Consider the following 22,390-nt stretch of genomic DNA (forward strand, 5'->3'; position numbering starts at 1 on the left):
AAAAGTGGAGTAGGTTTGTGCGGGCGGGAGTACTTCTTAATTGTGTCTAATTTCCAACGCGAAAGGGGCTTCCCCTACTCCCCCACCCACCCACAATATATCCTCTATGTAATCTGTCCTAGCCACTGCAGTAAGCCCCTTCCAAATCCTCTGTAATACAAACGGCAGGTGTGTGATATATATAACAGGCTACCTTACCCCATACGCAAAGCTATTATATGTACTTACTGCATTAAATTAAATTGAATTGAAATGCAATAAACGAAGGGAATGCAATGATAATGCACTTCAAGTTAAGAAATTACTTAATAATGGATTTATATGAGTATTTCTCCCCCCGGAAGTTGGTCCTTTTTATAATAGAATTGGGTCAGGAGCATTAAGAATGTAATGGAAGGATTCGATAATACCTCTGGGGTAAAAAACAAAATGTTATTCAGTAAATGATTTAAAGTAAGACATGACAAATAAGTGATAGAAGATAGCCCTTCATCAATTTCCGGCAAACCATTTTCCTCGTATATTGTTTAAATGAAAGACTTAAGAAATTAACGACAGAAGAAAGAACTTCTGAATTTTCTTCGTCTTCAAATACTGTAAAAGGATTGCTAACAATAATTTTGGAGAAAATGCTGATAAATATTAATGTATTGAAATAAAATGATTGTGTCTTGTATTCACACTTTATTTTTAATTAATTTACATTTCGAGACACATAAAAGAACAATGAAAGAGGAAGACATTTTTTGCAAAGTTTGTTTTAGCTCAAACACGAAGCTTGTTTTTTCTGCTATCATATCACTGCATACAGAGACAAACTAAACCTCAGCATAGAAATAGTACCAATACACTGCCATCAAAATAATGAGTGACTGAATATACAGAAAGTCCCAGACTTGAATCTCGCCTTTGGTGGTAAGTTTCCTAATTGTTCAGGTGCACATGCGAAACTAATTTTGTACAGCCCTATAATAGCAAATTTTGAAAACCATTAATGTCAAAGTATTTCATTGCAAGAAAATTACTACATCAATTGCTAAGATAATTCTTATCTAGAAAATTTAGTAATTGCCATAGAAGGTAGACATTTACACATACAACAAAGCCTTTCCCGACTCTGTCTCTTTCAACAACACACCTTTTTAGAAAAATGAAAGAAATGTTTACTCACGTGATTAAAATCTTTGACAAAAATATTTTGTTGTTATTCTCTTATTCTAACACAGCAATTTAAATATAAGTGCTAAAAGGGCCAAGAGTCACGTAGGCCTATTTCATTCTAAAGATTGTCCTAACAACTTCCGACGCTTTTTTGTTGTACACGATTTCTTCTTTTTTTTAAAAAACAAAAATCATATGTGCGATTTGCTAATTTTCCATGAAACTTTGAGAATAAATTTTTCACTCCCAATACTAGATTTTTATTAGGTTATTACAATGCATTCATCACTTTCGGAGGTGCACACGGCCCTGAGGTTTACTAAGCCTAGACCCAAAATGAGTACAGGGCAAAGGTGCCCGGGCGTTGAGCTAACTATTGTACCCCACCAAGTGCCGAGGTTACGGACAGTGGAAACAATTACCTTCTACCCCTCCAAGGGTCTTCATGCCCTGTACGGAGATGACTTTGCTTTACAATAAATGTATTCGAAAATACCATTTCAAATCCAAATTAAACACTGAATAAGAAACAATAACAAATTGTGTAATTTACCTGTACGTGAATAAGTAGGGCCTGTATAACGATTAGACCGAAATGATCGCTTTTAAGAAATATCAAGAACATTACAATATATTAATATTTACTAGAAAGCCTCCGTGGCTAAGACGGCAGCGCGTCGGCCTCTCACCGCTGGATACCGTGGTTCAAATCCCGGTCGTTCCATGTGAGATTTGTGCTGGACAAAGCGGAGGCGGGACAGGTTTTTCTCCGGGAACTCCGGTTTTCCCTGTCATCTTTCATTCCAGCAACACTGTCCATTCTCATTTCATAGCATCTATCAGTCATTAATAAATCACTTTGGGAGTGGCGACCCCATCGTACTAACAGCCTATATCTGCTTCGTTCATCCCATCCCTGACCCGGTCAATGTCTGGAAAACAGGTTGTATGTTTTCATTTTCATTTCAATATTTACTAGAAAAGAGTCACTGTTCGGTGGTCAAGTGGTTAGCGCCGAAGGGAGTAAGATACTAGAAAAGGAAATTATTCAAGGACCTCCTCCAACTAGCGGAAAAAGCAGGAAATCAATTCGGAAGTAATGATATACCACTGTACGTATAATATCAAATTTTGAAAACCATTTCATTGCAAGAAAACTGATACATCAATTGCTAAGATAATTCTTATCTAGAAAATTTAGTAATTGTCATAGAAGGTAGACATTTATACAGACAACAAAGTGTATACGTTTCACAGCACATCTCTCATCTAGACTTCCTCGAAATAATGAATGTAAACTCTACAGTTTTCTTTTTTCTGGAATGAATTTTAAAGTTATAGGCAATCTTGAGAAATGTTACTCGTCATTACTTTCAGCCATTCACGATATTTGAATATTTTTCACAAGATTATTGAAACTTTTGTTAAGGTGTTAATGGTTCGAAAAATATGAGATAAAATAAATCGTCCAATACTTTATGAAATATAGAGAAAACTAGTGGGCTTAGCTGACAGAGGAACAAATTACATCTATGAATTTATTTCTAAGCGTGAGGGAACAATTGTTATAATAGATTCTAATGCAAGAATGCCACATATTTAGTGAATTTATTCCTAAGAACGAGGTAACAATGTTTTTAATTGATTCCAATTCAAGAATTCTACGTAATTATATATATCACAGTTTGAGAAATTGAATGGTTTATCTAATATTCTCGGACCAAAAATTAAAAGTTAAGTACTTATAGGAAAATCAAGAAAGGTACCCCCATGGAACGTTTGATGGGCTATATTTCCTAATATTTTTAGGTCACCACGTACGCCCTGCACTATAGCGTTCTCAAGTTAAAGATGGCCATGGATCGGGACATTTAATATGCTATTCTTACCATTCCAGAAGGCCGTAAACTCGTGTGTGTTTCATTGCTGGTTTATTCTAATGGGTTCACTGCTTTTATTTTAAAAGTACTCCGGACCTGGCCTGCCACATTAATATACTTGAGAACTGTACTATATTATTAAAAGGTAAAACAAAAGACAAGAGAGACAGGCGTTACGAATTCGCGTGAATATGTTACTGAAACTTCCGGTGGAAGTGCGCTGCTGTAGGACTGAAGCTGTCATTTGTAGCGTTTCGAGCTTGTTTCGCCAATTCCCTCTGACAGCATTGTAATAATTAAACGTGACGTGGAACATTCGTTGTAAAATACTTCTGATTTGAATTGAAAGAATTTATTTTGGGAATTTGATTCAATACGACGAATTTGTTCGTTTAGTTTCATTTATGTGTTCTGATCTAGTCTCCGGAAATACACAAATAGACCTATGGAAAAATGTACCGTTTCTAGTAGGCCTACTTTCACATGAAGACCGTAGATTTGTCTTCTTTTCATGCTCTTGCTATGGTTGGTCCATATTGATGAATTGTCAGCCTTGAGGACTTCGATTCAGAGAGTCCCGGGTTCGATTTCCGGCCGCGTCACAGATTTCAATCGTGTCTGATTAATTCTTCTGGCTCGGGGGCTGGGTGTTAGTGTTTTTCCCAACACTCTTCTCTTCATATTCGCACAACACACCACACTACCAACCAACGCGGAAACAAGCAATAGTGATTACATCCCTCCATACAGGATTGGCGTCAGAAAGGGCATCCGGCCGTAAAATAAGGTCAAATCCACATATGTGACACAGTTCGCACCCGCGACCCCACAGATGTAAGAAGAAAAATGTATAGACAATCCGATTTTCGTGAATTTTCTAAAAATTATGAATTAACTCAATTCATTTCTTATTAGGCTATTCCAGATAATGCAGACCTACTGTCTTCCTTGCATCCAACTTGAAGAATGTGAGGAATCTTCACCATTTACTGAGTTCAGTAAAAGATACAATGAAATTATAAACCCATTTAGAACATTTCTAATTTATGGTGAAACAATGAACTCCAGAACTGAAATAAAATGTGAAGATGAAGTGTGTTTTATAGGAAGCATGTGCATCTCAAGATCGCTCTTTCAGGAAACGTAAATTTCTTTCCTTTTGTTTACAATGTTTTTATGTCGCGCCGACACAGATAGGTCTTATGGCGACGATGGGATAGGAAAGACCTAGGAGTGGGAAGGAAGCGGCCGTGGCATAGATTAAGTTAGAGCTCCGGCATTTGCATGGTGTGAAAATGGGAAACCACGGAAAACCATCTTCAGGGCTGCTGACCGTGCGGTTTGAACTCATTATCTCCCGGATTCAAGCTCACAGCTGCGCGCCCCTAACCGCACGGCCAACTCGCCCGGTGACGTACATTTCCCAAACATGTTAGTGAAGATTATTTATGTTGCATTTATGTTAATTTTGTTATGAAAATCATAAAGAAGTTTCCGCCGTCAAGAGCCCTGGGACAAAGAGAACTGCCATTCTTTGAAGACGTCCAACTTTTACTTCCAAAGGAAAAAAAAAAAATACAATAAATTTTCCTCAGAATTACTTTATGTAAAATGTATTGCCTAACTTCATAGCAATTATTGTTAGGAAGTAATTTGTAAATTTTGGATTTTAACCATGCCAGTATTATAATTAATATAAAGATCATCGTACATAGATCATAGACTGATATGCCTTTCAGTGTTCAGTCTGCAAGTCCCCGTGAAATAACTAACGTCTTCACCAGCCCTTCGGCCTCGCTTACTTCCACACCTCTTATCGTTAAAACATTAAAAAGAATTGTCTCCTTCATCTCCCTCTTCTTCTCCTATCCTCCACAGTCCGAGCCCACACAACTTATCGTCATTCATATAAATGTCTGATCGTAGAATAATTGCCGTAAACATTCTCTCAGGTGAAGAATTGATTTCCTTTCCAAGAAAGACATCAAACGTATCTTCTAATCCAATCAAACCCGATGTAGAGAAAACTAGGGTACTTCAAGGTTGCAGTGTTGTCCGTTCGGACACATAAATATATAAGGTATTACATACAAACGATTCATTATGATATTAAAATGTCAGGTTTTCTCTCCATGGAAGTTGTGTAAGACTCTGGTTTGGTTAAGTATTACTAGGAATTACCCACTACATTTGCCAAGACTTAGATAAGACTCACTGCAGAAGCCGAAAAAGACATTATCTCATGTTGTTACTCGACTGACAACTGTACCTGTGTACATTCCTTGTAAAACTCAGAGTAAGAAGTTTATCAACAAGCAAGATAAGTCAACCATCTAAGATCAAAAGAAAAACATCGGAAACTTTAAAATATCGATGCCTAATTCAACGTTAATGATGGGCATGGAGAATTTATAATTTCAATAAGAATACACTAAAGAGCCGTTGCGGATGTTCAACAGCAGAGGTAAAGGGCAATGTGTCAATTTTAAAAAATTAAATTGAGGTTTTGACTTAAGGAATACTCATCTAAATAAGCAAAACCAACGCGTATTTTGAGAATGATAATCAAAATAACATTATACACCTGTGAAGAATATTTCTCCAGAGACTGACATAAAATCTGAAGATTTCATCGGAAGTTTGTCCAGCTCCATATCTAAATGGTTAGCACGCTGGCCTTTGGTCACAGGAGTCCCGGGTTCGATTCCCGGCAGGGTCGGGAATGTTAACCAACATTGGTTACAGTAATTTCACCGGCACGGCGATTGAGTGTCTGTGTCGTCTCCATCATCATTCCATCCACATCATGACGAGCAGGTCGCCTACGGGAGTCAAATCAAAAGACCTTGCGAACCGAACATCTCTCGGACACTCCCGGCACTAAAAGCCATACGCCATTAATATATCGGAAGTTTATCAAGAAGAAAAAATAGCAAGATAAGTCAAAACATCCGAAACTTTAAAATTACGATGCCTAATTCAGGTTAATGATGGGCATGGAGAATTTCCTCTGTGCTGATATATCATACTTCCGAACTGATTTCCTTCTTTTTCCGATAGTTGAAAGAGGTCCTTGAATATTTTCCTTTTCTAGTTGCTTATTCCCTTACACACTAACCATCGGACAGTAACTTTTTTCTAGTAAATATTCATATAATTTATTGTAATTTTTTAAATATTTCTTAAAAGTGATACTTTCGACTAATTATTATGCCTATACAGATTATTCTATCAGGACACGCACATTTCTTCAAATATAGTCTATCAGTCTAGATAATACGTGGCCATTATATTAATTTTTAGAGGAGAATCGTGCAGATGTCAAGAGCCCTAGCATTTGCTTTGAAGTAGTTTAGCTTGAAGAATACTAAATACAAATTTAACAAACACTGCAGTGTAACATTAATATTTATTTTTTACGTACAATATGGTTTAGTGTTCCAAAGATCTGTATTGTTTGTTCCACAGACTGAGGGACTTAAAGATGAATGGATACCGAATAGTAGGGATTCTTTTAACTTAACAAAGTAATATTTATCCACTGGAACAACTTCTCTTCTCCCTCTTGATCTTCTATCAAAATATTAGGGGCGGCACTGTGTGTGAATCTGACTCAGTTTTACAGCCGGATGTAATCACAATTATATGTTTTTGTACTGGTTGATAACTTGGTATGTTATGCTTAGATGAAGAGATGTACATTAGTACGAACACAAACACCCAGTTCAAGAGCCAGAGGAATTATTTATACGCAGTTAAAATCCTCGGCCCGGCCAAGAATTGAACCCGCGGTCCTTTGAACCGAAATCCAGTACGCTGACCATTCAGCGGACACACTGGAACAAATGCTACTCAACCTTCCGGTCAATTCTGCAGTAGTACGTGTATTAAATGTCTATAACACTGCAAGTAATACGACCTGAATGTAGTAATAAATATTGTAGAAGTACTCATGTCATTCCGTCTTTCAAGTACAGAGAATAAGAAGGCTTGTACTCAAACTTCTCGATGCTACCACGGAGGAAAGATGTTTAAAGGAAGTAAAGAAACCGATTAGACCTTCTACTCACGCGTGAGTAAAACGACATTAAAATTAAATTTCAGAAACTATGGAATTAGCGGTACTGCGAATTTAGCAAAGTCTCTCTCATGTTTATTGTATTTCTTGGGCTCTTTCCTGGGGGTGGGAAACACTATGCCCTACGAGTATGAATCAGTTCTAAGAATGTTTCCTAGAATAAGCCAGAGAAAATTAAGCAGCTGAAATTAGTAATCCGTCTTATGTTAGCTAATTACAACGAATTCACAGGGAGGAATATACCGTAATAATAATAATAATAATAATAATAATAATAATAATAATAATAATAATAATAATAATTTAGTCACGATAGTCAACCCTGAATGTTTATACGCAGCTGAAACAATAGCCACGAACGGACTCTCAGATTTGGAAAAGAAAGAAAGAAAGGAGGTTCCTTAGAAAGATTCTTAGACCCAGAAAATCATCACACAAGTTTACGTTTCGCATGAGACCAAACAAAGAACTATACCAACAATTTGAAAACATCACCACCATAATGGAAAAGAAGAGATTGACGTTCTACGGACATATTAAAAGGATGGGATCACAGAGGCTCGCCAACAGGATCCTTACCTTCCAGGAGAACAGGAAGACACAAGTTCCATGGGTAAAAGAAGTCCACCGAGATTTAGAAAAATGTGGGATCACGTCAGAAGGTATAGAAAAATCTTCAGACAGAGAGTTGCGGAGGTGAAGGACCTAGCTGATGAGAAAACGAGGAAGAATAGAGTATTTTCGGCAGAACAACGAGCACGAGCAAGCCAACGGATGAAGGAATACTGGCGAAAGAGGAAGGAGAAACAACTTGAGAAAGCAATGGAAGTTGCGTAATCGCAGCCCATAGATGGCTGAAACGAAAAGAATAATAATAGTGAAGTTAGCCAGTGTGAAAAGGCACTGAGTGTCACCGTGGTACCGAGATAAAGACCACCTCAATTAAGAACCTTTGAAATTATCACAGTGCACTCACCTTCATGTTAAGTAGGAAGAGTAACTTATTAAAAATTAGTTTTCAGCATGACAATTCCCAAGAAGTAAATCTAAGTACGCAAGTTGGAAATGATATTCAGAAACTCTGAAGAATCTCTTAATAATGTTATTGCTACCAGGCGAGTTGGCCGTGCGGTTGGGAGCGCGCAGCTGTGAGCTCGCATCCGGGAGATAGTGGGTTCGAACCCCACTGTCGGCAGCCCTGAAGATGCTTTCCCATGGTTTCCCATTTTCATACCAGGCAAATGCTGGGGCTCTACCTTAATTAAGGCCACGGCCGCTTCCTTCCAACCCCTAGGCCTTTCCTGTCCCATCGTCGCCATAAGACCTATCTGTGTTGGTGCGACGTAAAAGCAATTAGCAAAAAAAAATGTTATTGCTTTTTTACGTCCCACTAACAACTTTGACGGTTTTCAAAGGCGCCAAGGTGCCGGAATTTTGTCCTGCAGGAGTTCTTTTACGCACCAGGAAATCTATTGACACGAGGCTGACCTATTTGAGCACCTTCAAATACCATTGGAATGAGTCAGAATCCAACCTGCCAAGTTGGGGTCAGAAGGCCAGTGCCTTAACCGTCTGAGCCACTCATCCCGGCTGAGGAATCTCTACCCATTTTTTAACTCTTTATATTTTTACGAAAATGAAGATTAAAAACCTTTTTTATTAAATAAGGTGCAAGTGAAATAATATCGAAAAATACATTATTTTAGGTAGCCCGAAAAGTTCCATATTTGTGCCATAGTGCCCTTTATCGCCGGGATAGAGAGGAGAGTGTTGGTAAAATTTCTAATAAAAATCTTTCAGTTTTTATTTTTGAACGGTTTCGATTTGTGGTCTTCCCAGCGCATTACAGTAACACCTTTCACCTACAGAATGTGATGTTCAAGATTTGAATACAACAAATGGTTAAACGCGATACATGTCGCTTTTGCACAATGAAATTTAGTTCAATGAGGAAATATAGTGTATTTTGTTTATATAATTTCTTATTTACACTACTAATACTTGCAGAAATAAATAAACATATTTAGGGTAGTTGCTTGAGGGTATGGCTCCGGGGCTGAATGTTCAGCGTAGCAGCCTTCAGTTCAGTGAATCCCGGGTTCGGTTCCCGGTACGGGTGGGGATTTTAGACGTGACTAATTCCTCTAGCTCGGGGAATCGGTGTCTATGCGTGTCTTAATACGCACAACCGCCGCAGAAACACGCAATAGTGAATATATCACTTAAGACAAAATAATTTCTACTGTAGTATCACATCGACAAAATCAAACCCACAAGTCGGCGAGTAACGCCGAGAGAATTAAGTTTTCCAAATATTTCTCTAAAAATTCTACATAATTAAACAAATCAGTGTTTAGTACAGTTGCAAAAATTGAGCCGAACACGAATAGGTATACGAATTTACCAACAACAAAATACTTATAATGTTTCCAATTTTGGAAGGAGAGATTGTTAACACCGTACTAAAATACGTTGAAATAAGATTTCAAAACTATATTTTCAGTCGGAAACTGAACTATTACAAAGCTATAATTTCTCCTCAACCTGTAAATTAACTTTCAGAGTAACTGAGAACGGTATTAGTCTGGCAAAGCAATTGAGATGGTAAGTTGTAATTTTACATGTTTATAATATATTCTCTGATACTCTAAAGGTTATTTTACAGGATGAGGATAAATCATTGCTCTATAATAGTTCAGTGTCGAACTGAAAATAGAGTTTTAAACAATTTCTTTCGAAGTATTTCAGTTCGGTGTTAACATTTTCTCCTGCCATTCTATTAATACACAAAAAATTACTTTTAAGTAACAAGCAAGCTTGTAGTTTTACCCGTCTGTTAATATCTTTGTCATAGTGTCGAGACCTATAGTTTCACACGGATTACGAACTATAGCGACTTGGCCTTTCATTTTTTTTAAATCCCATATACACGTCGGCCGCTTTGGTGGGAACCTACAGATGATGCCACAGCTCCGCTAACTGCTCTTACAGTTTTTTACGACACCCAGGTGCTGGAATTTTGTCTCTCAAGAGTTCTTTTAAGTTCTGGTAAATCTACTGACTCGAAGCTGGCGTATTTAAGCACCTTCAAATACTGAGCTGAAATTGAAACTGATAAATTGGGCTTTAGGGTTACCGTTTGAGACACCGAGCTCGAGTTGCTGAATATCGAGGACATCTGAATGAGTCGTAAAATTCAGCCCATCATTAATGTGCGATGAGACGTCCCAAATTTCAAAAATCAAAAATTAGATTTTTATTGCGACATATTGCGACATATTACGACACATCAATGATGACGTAATTTGATCAATTGAAGAATATTTGACCCGTTATACTACTCTCATTACATACTTTCTTCTATTTACAAATAGGCCTACTAACATACTGCATATATCCGAGCTTTAGTACACGTGATTCCTCGTCGTACTTGCCTAAGGCCTCTTCACAAACTCTCTACTAAATTCATGCTCAAAGCACTTGCCTTGCTGAGTAGATTTTAATTTTTAATTTAATTTAATTTAGATTTTTTTCCAAAGTTCCATTTTTAAAAGTGATTTGAACTGTACTTTTTCATTGCAAATATGCTAAAAATAATCTCACAGTCGGCATTGCAAAGTGGAAGAGATAAAATACAAAGCATTGTGTTAGAGATTCTGTCATGTTTAAGAACATCACCAGCTCATTGCATCAGCCCTGCCAATTCCCACTAAACATCAGTTCTCCAGAGCTACTGCAATAATGAGGAAACACGTCGGATTTTAAAACAATACTAGAACACTAAATTAGCTCTCAAAATCAGGAGAAAGATCTCTGCAAGCGGAAGGAAGGATCAAATATGGGGAGTTTCTCGCTTAAATTAGTGTTCGCAATTCATGGCCAAATAAAACTCTAAACGGAGAAGGGCAGAGAGAAGATGATAGAGGAAAATGAAAGCTTCGTACGTTCGAGAATTCCATTCACTCGTGAAATTATTTTGAAAATAATGTCGAATGTCCCATTTTAGATAACGGATACTGGCATTGTTATGCCTGATATATAGACAGCTTGAGATTCTTTTGAGCATTATCGCTAAATTAATGCAGAAAGCTGCAACAGAATGTTCCTCTATCGCAATATAAAATATAATTTCAACACGGAACTTGACTATAGCCTATACCTCAGTGATAGTGCAGAGAACAGAAAGTCTTGTTAAGCATCATTATTTTAAAATTTTATTTTCAAAATTTTCCGCCACTTGGAGGCTGCCAAAGACAAAGAATACACGAAAAATTTCATTCAATAACAAAAATAAGTAAATTATGTCTCAGTCTGGCGAGTATAAGTGGTGTCTGAGTATCAAAAGAGAACCCCTGAGCGCTTTCAGCCCCGAGTCGATGAACTCCTTGGTACTGATGTTAAAGGTCTTCATCAGTCCTATCGTCTTCGTAGGGACTGTCCCTCTCTCACCGATCATGAGACCATGTCGTCCAGTTCATATTTATTCTTATAATACGACACTGTAGGTAGATAGACTTCTTTTCTTGGTCCACTTCGTCTGGTTTGTCGGAAACAGACAGCTTTATCAGACAATGTATAACGCGTAACATGTTAACTACGTGTTTTTTGATTTCAAGGAGATCTGTTTTATTTTTACAAATTTTTTGAATGTATCATACTTCAGAATCTACAGTATGATCGATGACCCTTTTCTTAAACGAAAATACAAGTATAAACAGATCTCTGTATCGAAATCTACTTTAACTTGACATACAAAAGTTAAGACTGGACTTTTAAACCTAGCGAAATAAGTTTAAAAGCTTGTATGCTAAAAATCACAACCATCTACAGATATAATTGAAGCATGGGTACAATGAAACTAACAATTCAGGAATTTTTGAATTAAAGGTACATTAGAATGTATTGCAAATTCACGGCTAGTAATTGACTGTAGGACATAATATTTTACTTATATTTACTGTAATTTACTACGTACATGTCAAATGCACAAATTAAGTGACCGCTGAAAACGACGATTGTTAACAGAAGACATGTATCTCATTTTCATTTTGATACAAAAATTAATTCTAGGTTATCAATATTTTTTATACTTCAGTGATTACTAATAAGTACAGAGTATTTCAAGGGACCCAAGGACTCGAGTAAATAACCGTCTGCTGGACTTTGTAACTCGCGCATTAATTGAATCACGCATCTGAACAGGGTCAGAAAGATAATGAAGTATAAGCCTTGGGAAATAACATTTAAAAATAGAATCCACAAAATAACGGCATGTTACACAGCGTATTTTTCTGTATTCTCCTCCATATAACAAAATACTCATCCTTCTAAAACACCAGTGGTTTGCGGCCAACCTAAATTCATCTTCACACAGGCAATTAATAACAGGCGTATTACTACAAGATACAGTCTATAATGCAAAAAGCCAAGAGACTATAGGTTGCTCATTTTCAATAGCTTTAAAATATTTATCAACTCTTATACAAATGAACATTTTCGTAGGCCTACTAGTGAATTTTGTTCACATCCTTAGTGATATATAAATCTGAGTGTTGGTTTGTTTGTTTGTTGATTTATTTCACGCAAACGGATCGAGCTCAAGTTTGGAAAGGTTATAGCTGATACTTTAGATTAAGATACAGCCAACTTACTATCACGCTGACCCTTAAGGGGGCCATGCAGTAAAAAAAATGTTAAGTCAGAGGAAAATGTACGCTAAGGATCCTAAACTAAACGGTTAGTCCTGTTAAAAAATGGAGCCTACCTAGATTTTCTTCTTCTTCCTAGCCTCTCTCCCATATTTTGTATTTTGGTCACTCTCTTACACCGTCTTGGACCCTATCCTCGGGTATACTGCATTGTTTCAGGTCTTCTGAAACACGAGTTTTCTATCTGATTTACGGTCGTCCTATCGCTGGATTTCCCTCAGTTTCTAGGCGGTCGACTGGAAGTGCGACGTAACCTGCAGGTCAACTTTGAAGATGTCCATACTACTTGATTCGTTTTTCTGTAAGCTTTTCCTGGATGGGAGTTAGCTTAGTCTTACAGACTGGCAGAGGTTACCACACGAGCCCAGTTTAACATAACTTACGCATTTCTGTGACATAGAGTTTCTGCTCATCTGTTATTTGCGTATATGATATGACTGGGCGCACTGCTATTTTAACTTCAAGGTGGAGCCTACCTAGATTTAACTTCCTAGAAAAGTTTATATCGATGGCTTTATTTTCAAACCTCGTATGTCCCAATGGTCCACTGCCAATTATATTCCTTAAGACTCTTCACGTTTCCCAGCCACATATTTATATGCAGTCCATTAGAATAATTTTCGTTGTTCATTTTACCTGTGCTAATGAGTAAAGAAAGAAATAATCTTGAATGCAATATACTGTAGGAGTGTGTAAATGCGCAATGCAAGCAATATACCTACAATACGGAATGATAAGGTCCATTTTCCTTTACACCTTAGCATAGGAAAATGAACACAGCGAAAATTATTCTGATGGACTGCATATAAATATGTGGCTGGGAGGCGAGGCCAGTCTTGAGGAACAGAATGGATAGGAAGAGCACTGGGACATACGAGGTTTTTAAAGAAAGCAATCGATACGCATTTTCTTCTTAACTCTAGCACTTTCTAGGAAATACTCTTCTCTGTGTTTTGGTGCAAGCTTTATCCAAAGAAGACGAAAATAACAGGTAAACTCTTAGCCCTAGTTTTAGGAACAAAAGAAGTATAATTTCATAAACAGAAGGCAAGGTAGAGGGAAACATTGACGAGGGTAGAGAAGACTATCCTGGACGGGGAACCCTTCACAGTTTTACGACATGCACGATGCAGCCTACTCTGATGTATAAACAAAACTTAGGAAAATTTACTGCATGATGGTAATCAACCTTCTCTCAGGAGACAACAGCAGAGGAAGAACTAATCTGAAGTACAAGCAAAATATTCGTTTCAGTCTTTATACAGAAGGATTAAAAACAAGTACGATTACAAGTATTTTCCCTGTCATCCACGTTTTGTGAGAAAATCAGTTTCAGAGTAAAGTGTCACTTTTTACAACAATCACTGATATTTTTAGCACTGTACAAATGTGAGTGGATGTGTTCACTCAGTCATGCTTTGACATGTGATGCTGATGTGTTAGAAATGTGTTCTTAAAACACGAGATGGTGCTGCTGCTATGGTGTGTTGTTTGCTCTAGCAAAGACTTGTAACTTGGTACACGAGAAACGTATTAGATCCTCTCCTACACGCAAACCTAGCTCGCGCTTTACAAATAAAGAGACAGAGAGAGAGGCAGGAAAAAGACGAATAAGAGAAATCCAACGTAAATAACTGACTGAGCGAGTGTGAGTGTTTGAAAAAATGAAGATCAGTGGTAAATATTTAAACTTATCTTACTGTTAAATGTGTGCAGCATTCCCCGCTCAGATTATATTAGCATGAAGTGAGAAACTGTTACAAGATGATGGTAATGGAACAGTTTTAGACCTCTCAGTTGGAAAACAAAACTCTCTTTCCACCCAGCTATGCTTAACTATAGGCTACCGTACGGGTTCCAGAAGGCTGATGAGACTCAGAGCGGTAAACGTATTGGATGGGTTTGTTCAGTATTAACAATGGATTTAAAAGATAAGTTTTCGAGAAGATTTAGGAGACTTTGTCTTGTTTTTGTTTTGTACGGGGCCTTACTTAGTAGGAAGAGACATGGATGGCTTTGCCCGAGTGAAAATATATTTATCAGTATCTAGCTTTGTGTTTTATACGTGAGAATATAGACCTATAGGGGGCTTTGTCTGACAATATATATATTTATCAATAGATTATATAGCTTTGTATGCTATATGGCGCTTTGCTCAGTAGGAGAAAAGATAGAAGGCTTTGTCCCACTAGAAGTATACTTATCAGTACGCAGCTTTGTATGTTATACGGGGCTTTGCTTAGAAACATATATCAACCTCATTATGATATTTAGATAGCAAAATAGTCTATATTAAGTTAAATAAAAATAAAATAATTGCATGTGACATTCCTGTAGTTGGCAGCTCAGGTATAACCACTCGCAATAAAATAGGTAATTAAAATTGAGAAATATGAATGAACTTCCTGAAGACCACGTTTACAAGACAAGAATGACAGCCGGTGGATTTAAAAGATATACCAGAGATTGGGATATCAGAAAATGTAATACAAGGCAGAACAACTTTCAGAGGATTATAAAAAAATCCTCAAGGGTTTGAATTAGAAGAGGAATAAAAGTGGCAACTGGACCACAGAGAGTAGAAACAGTGAAATGAAAGGATGAAGAACTGTTGGAAAGGAAGAAAAGAAGCATGAACATATTATGTGGCACTTATATGGACAAACTGGATGGGAAGAAGGAGAATGGAAAAACAACCGAGGATTACTTACAGTATGTAACTAACAATTGCCTATATTCTGAACTTAAGAATATAATGTTTGTGCATAGAGAAGATCACCTTTATCAATTTGAAGAAGTGCTAATAGAACATGGCGATAAGTCACTAAAGCATACACTGAAACACAGTGATTTTGTTGAAAAGGAGGACAGAAAATAAAGCACAAGTACTTATAATACTGTATACCAGGTAGGCCCACTCTCTCTTCGATGGCGTACCTCTTCAGTCATATAGCACTTGCGGTTTATAGGTTCTCAGAAATGTTGGAGTTGTTTAGTGAGAGAGTAAAATCTGAATATGTCAACACATGCAGTACATCATGTTTGAATACATCATGTGATAGATGATCCGGATATTCTAATTAGCGTAGGGGGCTTAGTGTATTGTTCACACAAGTAAGATTAAGTTACTGAACTTCGCCGGAAGAAATAATAATAATACCCTTTTATTTACCCATGTACGCATAACATCCTCTTCGGACCTATTTGCAATAAGTAAGTAATTAAGTCAGTTTGTAAATAACTGACAGCGAATTTAGATCAGAGAAATTTTAAAGAAATCACTAGTCACAATGATGAAGGTTAAAAATCCGTTTTGCAGTACAAGATGGTCATTCACTTTCTTTGAATACAAATTTGAAGACAAGGGATAAACCGATGAAATTTTAGTATACTTGGAAGGTGGCGAGAGTGTCTAGGGCAATTGGAGCTCGTAGAAACATAAATAAGAACCATATTGAAATTTTTGACAGCTCTCTCTATCTTGCCTGAGACTAGAAACTTCCATACATGGTGTGTAGATAGCGAGAGTAAAACGAACAGCCCTACTTACTGATGAGGGGGAGAAAAGTTAGATCCTGGACAAAGCGTTACAATGCCATCAGGATATCATACGAAGGGCTACTGAATCAATGCGGAAGACTATGGCAGAAAAATCTCTCTGCAAATATTATGACCTAGAATCCATGAAAATGGATGATTAATAGGGTTTAGTTGTCTGTGTCCTCGTTCAAAACAACTTTAATGTCATGTCAGAAATGAAGTAAAGCCAATTATTGACAGAGCTTAAGACATTTGGTTTAACATTTTTTGGCACATCACCATAAATGTAACTATTGAGAAATTTCTAGGCTACATTATCGCTGTTATTATCCCTTGTTTTTGGTAAATTATTATGTGTGGTATCTAAGAAAATCGTAAAAGGAAAACTGTCGTGTTTCCTTTCCCTTACTGAAGATATATTTGAAAAATAAATTTGCGACACTCTGAGTTGTTAACCCGTTCCTTCGCGATTCACTTCCTAATGGACAGGTGTTGGGCGCATATTCGTGACTTGTATTTCTGACCGGAACTGATAGGCCCAGCAAAGTCTAGTAATCGATCTTGTTTAAAATAAACGAGTCTCGTATGACGATTCAATTAAACAACACTGTCCAGCCGGTGAAATCTGAATGCTAAATAATTCAGGACGAATTCAGAGCTTGAAGTACCAGATAATCCAACCCACAATAAATTGAAAGTAAATGATAGGAATATATTCTTATTTCTACGTATTGTGAAACAAATTCTACAAGTCTTAATTAAATTCCTATATTACCAACTGTATGAACACAGTCTCTATTAACAATGTTTCTTCACCTCAACTACAAATGTGTAAATCAGAGCTTTTCATGTATAGAAATGGTTTTATCTGTCTGCAATCATTTAACGAACACTTTCTTAAGAATGATTTCAGTACTGAAGTAAAGTTATTGCTAGATCTTCTTATGATCCTCATAAAATAAACCTTTGATTTGGACTCTTCCCACCAAATTTGAAAGCAAAGGAAAGCAAGAAATTAGTCTGTATTAACGGTTTCAATAAGTCATATGCACGTTTAAGTAATGCCAACTTTCCGCAAGTAAGAAATACAATTGATAAGAAACTAGGTATATTTAGAGGGTGACAATATAATCTTCATTAGCGCACACCGAACAACACTTTTGATAACATAGAAAGACAATATCTTGCAAATATTAGGGAAATGTACTTAAATATGTATGTTCCTACCCGAATTATTTGCAGTTTAAGTTTAAGGTAGACTTTGACATAAGTCAGATTCTATAGTAACTGCAGGTCTAAGTACAACTTGGCTTTAGATACATGTAATAGACTTAAATTTCTAGAGAAGAGTTTGATGAAATTCCTCGTGCTTAATAAGCATCAAGATATTAAAATCAGTTTTATTTAGTAAAATAAATGTCATATTTATCAAACGTGCAAATATTAACAGAAAATTTCCTACACATGCTCAAAATAGTTCTAACTGGAATCACTTCACGAAGCGGTTTCATTTTTCCAACACTAAAGTTAGGTAAAAACGATGAAATCACATTCGAATGAACTCGTTGTGGGAGGGAAAATTCAACACGTGGTTTGTTTGGATTACATGAATTGAGGACGCTGTTTCTAGTCAATGGATTACGAATCGGTAAATATAAGTCTATTCATTTTCTTCAAGTGTACAAAGTAGTCTTCACAGCAACGCTAATTATATGTATATGAATAAAATACCAGGTATTGTCTAAAGATGTTCAACCTTGTACAATTTTTAACAATAGGCGAATATTAAAACTCGAATTTTGAGGAAAATTCTATATTTAGCCTGTTACACCTTTTGTAAATTTCTATATATTATATGTATCGACTTTGGTGCGATTCAAAATTACTAACATTGTCAACAATTGAATATGTTTTATATATAAAAATTACAAAGATTATGGTTCATATAAAAGATCTAGCCATTCTTTTAACACTAGACATAGAGGAAGTTTTAGAATGAAGAAATAGTTACGGACAAGATTTATGCTGTGTAAATAAAACATAAACTTCCTAAACTTCGAGAAGGCACCTTGTCACGTTTAAACCATCTAAAATTAAAATAATACGATATTCAGAATTCCGAGCCATAAAAGCATGTATTATTGTTGAGATAAGAATTCACGAATATTAAAATAGATGGATAAAGCGAACTTGTTATATGACCCTTCTTTATAGCTGTAAACAAACTCAAACCCAGAACTGAATATTCGAGAAAATTATCTGGGAAGCACAAAGCCGCGTTCTCACATAATATGCAATGCTTAGAAGGCACGAAAAATGACAGTCTATTTGCGATACTCCAATATATTTGGAAACAACATAATACGCTTCTGCTGAGATAAAAAAAAGCAACTTTTTTGGTCCTCTGTAAATTTGTTCGTAGCACGCGATGCAATAATTATAAGAACCGTCTTTCATTAGTGCCGTTCAGCAATTCTCAGTTGCCGCAAATATCTGCATGTAATGAAACAGCGCAAAAATGAACAAGCACTGTAAAGAAAGTGTGTTTACATATTCGAATAGGTGCATGATTTATTTTAAAATTTAGATTTAGATTGCGAATTGTTACGTGATGTCAGTTAGAAGAATAATCTGTCAGACTACAAATTTACGATGCTGAACAGTTTGTGTGTATCCAAATTCTTTTATTATGACAAAAACATGAATTAGGATTACAGTTTGCCGTAAATGAACGCCGGTGTGTGGTGAGTGGCAAAGATATTACCCACCCACTCACGAAACTTCTGGAAGAGAGTTGCCGCTAGGTTAGGATTAGCGCGGTAAATACGAAACGGAGATCTACGTAGCACGAAGAACCACTGTGCCTTATGCGAGCCCTTCACATCCTACGTTTTCTTACCAAATAAGTTATATTAATTCAAAATGAAATATAGAATGTTCAATTACTATAAGACACTACAACCTTTATTAACTCCGTAGAATTATAAAAAAAAGATTAGAGACTTAGAAATTCATAATGCTAGTATCAGAGAGGGTGATCCCAACAAAATTTGTAAACGTGTTTAAAATTCTTTGTCCGTGAACTATTAAAAACGAACAAAGCAATGCATATTATTTTAAACTCATAAAGATGCCGCTAGAAACCTAAAATTCATCGGATAGCATAAATCATTCCTATCCACAAGACATTCGCTTACACACATAATCACAAACATTCCCAAATAAGAGCTGACAAACTAAAGTTTGATTAGACCCTATTGTAGGCTACATTCAGTCACACGGTACAAAGGAGATAAACGAGAGAGACAACTAGAAAATATTCCTCAGAATAGATCAAAACGCTTAGAAATTTGAAGCCCACCCCAAAAAACTAAAACTTCAAACAAAACGGAAAGCTTATGTAAACTTTATCTTCTCCTAAAAGCGCACTAAATTGTGTTCATGACTAGAAAATGTAATTAATTTCACGGCAACCTATGTTACTGAAACTGTCACAATCGCATGTCTTATGTAACATAGCCAAATACTCTCTCGTATTTAACAGAATTATTATTAGATTCAACTAACCGTCTTGAATGAGAACGCCAAGTTATACACTAATTTTATGGCACGTTTCTTCAAAGGACGAGTTTTTCTTCGGTAGTTTATAACGCCTCATGCACTCGATTGAATCGTAGGCACTTAATTTATTAAAATAAAGTACAGTGTTAAATCGGGGGAAAAATCCCGGAATTCTCCCCGACTGGAATGTTATAATAATTATTACTGCAGAGGAAACAAATGTATTTGTTTTTACATATTTTGCAAACGAGTTTTTTGCGGACTTGTTTCTAAAATACCGGAACTTTTCATACTGTGCTTCGACAGAACTATGCTACTTTCGTTCGAAAAAGAATGCCTAATTAAAGCAAAGAAATAATATTCCTTATTATAAGAAACATTGATCTAGGCAAATAAATCACTAGGAAAATTTGCGTCGCAATGAGAAACGCCTCTGGTATCCCTTTGCGATAGGTTACTTGTTCTTACATCACAGTGTTACAGTAAAGCTGTTTTATACACGAAAACAGAAAAACACTTCTCAACATTTACAGCGTGCAATAGAATTATTATACAGTAGTTACTGTTGGGTAAAAAGAATACTGCGCATATAAAATGCATTGGTTGTTGGTGTCGTGTGGAATGATTGAACATTGTCCTTACTTAGTAACCGGTAGATCACAACTGATAAGAGACATACGGTAATCTCCGTAAATCAAACTCTCTCATATTGTTTTGAATTATTATTATTAGATTCAACTGAGTAAACTCGACAGAGAACGACAAGACATGTACGAATTCCGTGCTAAGTTTCTTCAAAGGGCGAACTGTACTTATAAATTGTTCTTGTGATTTGAAGATGCCGAATCGTGTCAGTGGATTAAGAGACAAAAATGACGTTTCAAGAACAGCTCGAAAGCCTGAGGCAAACACAGCATAAAATCACCCGCAATAAAAGCTGTCACTTTTTGACCACGGTATTCCACCAGCTTAGCGGTTGATACTGGTGGCGGACTGTTGTAGTCTACGATCTAAACCAAATTAGCACCACAAGAAAACACTACCACTTAAACAGAAAACAAGCCTATGCGTACCTGGCTGTTGTGCAGTCCCTGTAGAGAGTGTCAAAGTCCTTACAGGAAAGAAGTTTACAGCGGTTCACTCCAGGTTGTATCGCCCCCAGGCCACGCAGGATTCGCACTTGTTCAACGTTACACACCAAGGGTACAATGTCCAGACGCTTAAGTTTGGTGTACACGGTATGAAGACCACCCACCAGATGTTTCAAGAACAGCTCGAAGGCCTGAGGCAAACATAGCATGGTATCACCCGCAATGATAAAAGCTGCCACTTTCTGACCGCGGTAATCCACCAGCTTACACTCGTTAGCGGTGGGGTCTGAGGTGGATATCGGTGGTGGACTGTTGTACGATCTTGGTGGTGCCCCATGGTGGGCTGCTGCCATAAGATCTAATGGGGAGTGATGCATCATGCCACCTCCTAGAGAGTTCAAAAGTCCCAACCCTGGTGGTGGAAGAGGTGGCATGACTGATTGCGATATTCTCGGTGGTATTGCGGTGATACTGTTAGGTGTTGATACAGCCGGTGGACTAAGAGCCTGCGGTTGATGCTGCGGTGTAGGAGGTGCCTGGTCTCTTGGACTGCTGGCAGGCTGACGTACCATACTCAAAGGGCTCTGAGGAGGTTGCTGCTGCTGAGGCTGTTGTTGACCTGTTGGAGTTCCACCATTGTTATTGCCACCACTATTGTTGGTGGTAGGTCCTGGAGGTGTGAGAGGCGGTTTGATGGTCACTGGTGGCGATGCCGACGAGCCATTACTGCTGTGATCACTATTCGTGGATGATGAGTCCATCACGGAATCCATACTCATAATTCTACCAACCAGTTCTTATCAATGAAATCCACTCCCCTTCGTTTTTTCTATAAAAGTGAAACTAGAAAAAAACACTACGTTACCTCTTGATTCCGAGGTCAACACGTCAAAGTCGCCGGGTTCTTTTTTCACCACAGAGAAAAAATACACTTTTGTTTATATTTTAAGTAACACCCACACGTGGTTTCTTCCTGATTTAAATTTTCACTCGATTATGCCTTATTTTTCAGTTCACGAATTTAACACTAAGATCCATTCTGTTCCAGTCCCAGTTGTCCAGTTCGGAAAGTTCTTCATGGAAAAAAATATTGAAAAAATTTGAACTGTTAATTATTGTAAACACTTCGCACTGATGCAATAAAGTTTGTTACTGTGTAACGGTGGAACAGTAAATCTTCTTCTCTGGAACACCCCGGAGGACAGTGTTTTTGTTGATCGAGGACAGTTGTACAAGTATCAACCTTACGGCAGGCTAGAGACTGCAATAGTGTACCAACTCGCAACTTGCCTGTAAGTCTGTCTGTCTGTCCGACTGTCTGTATGTATGTCTCTCTGTCTAGCAACACAATAAGAGAAGCGGGCGCACGCG

The 22,390-nt window shown here is 37.1% G+C and overlaps 1 protein-coding gene across 1 annotated transcript in view; it reads right to left on the minus strand.

Annotated features, from left to right (window-relative positions):
- The window catches only part of dac (dachshund), a 1,035,159-nt gene extending 1,013,134 nt beyond the window's left edge, over positions 1-22,025 (minus strand). The window contains exon 1 of the mRNA XM_068229282.1: positions 21,002-22,025. Coding sequence (XP_068085383.1) covers positions 21,002-21,798 — 797 coding nt within the window. The 5' untranslated portion in view covers positions 21,799-22,025. The remainder of the gene's footprint in view (positions 1-21,001) is intronic.
- Between the last annotated feature and the right edge of the window lie 365 nt (positions 22,026-22,390).

Source organism: Anabrus simplex, chromosome 9 (genome assembly GCF_040414725.1).
Source record: "Anabrus simplex isolate iqAnaSimp1 chromosome 9, ASM4041472v1, whole genome shotgun sequence".
Taxonomy (NCBI): domain Eukaryota; kingdom Metazoa; phylum Arthropoda; class Insecta; order Orthoptera; family Tettigoniidae; genus Anabrus; species Anabrus simplex.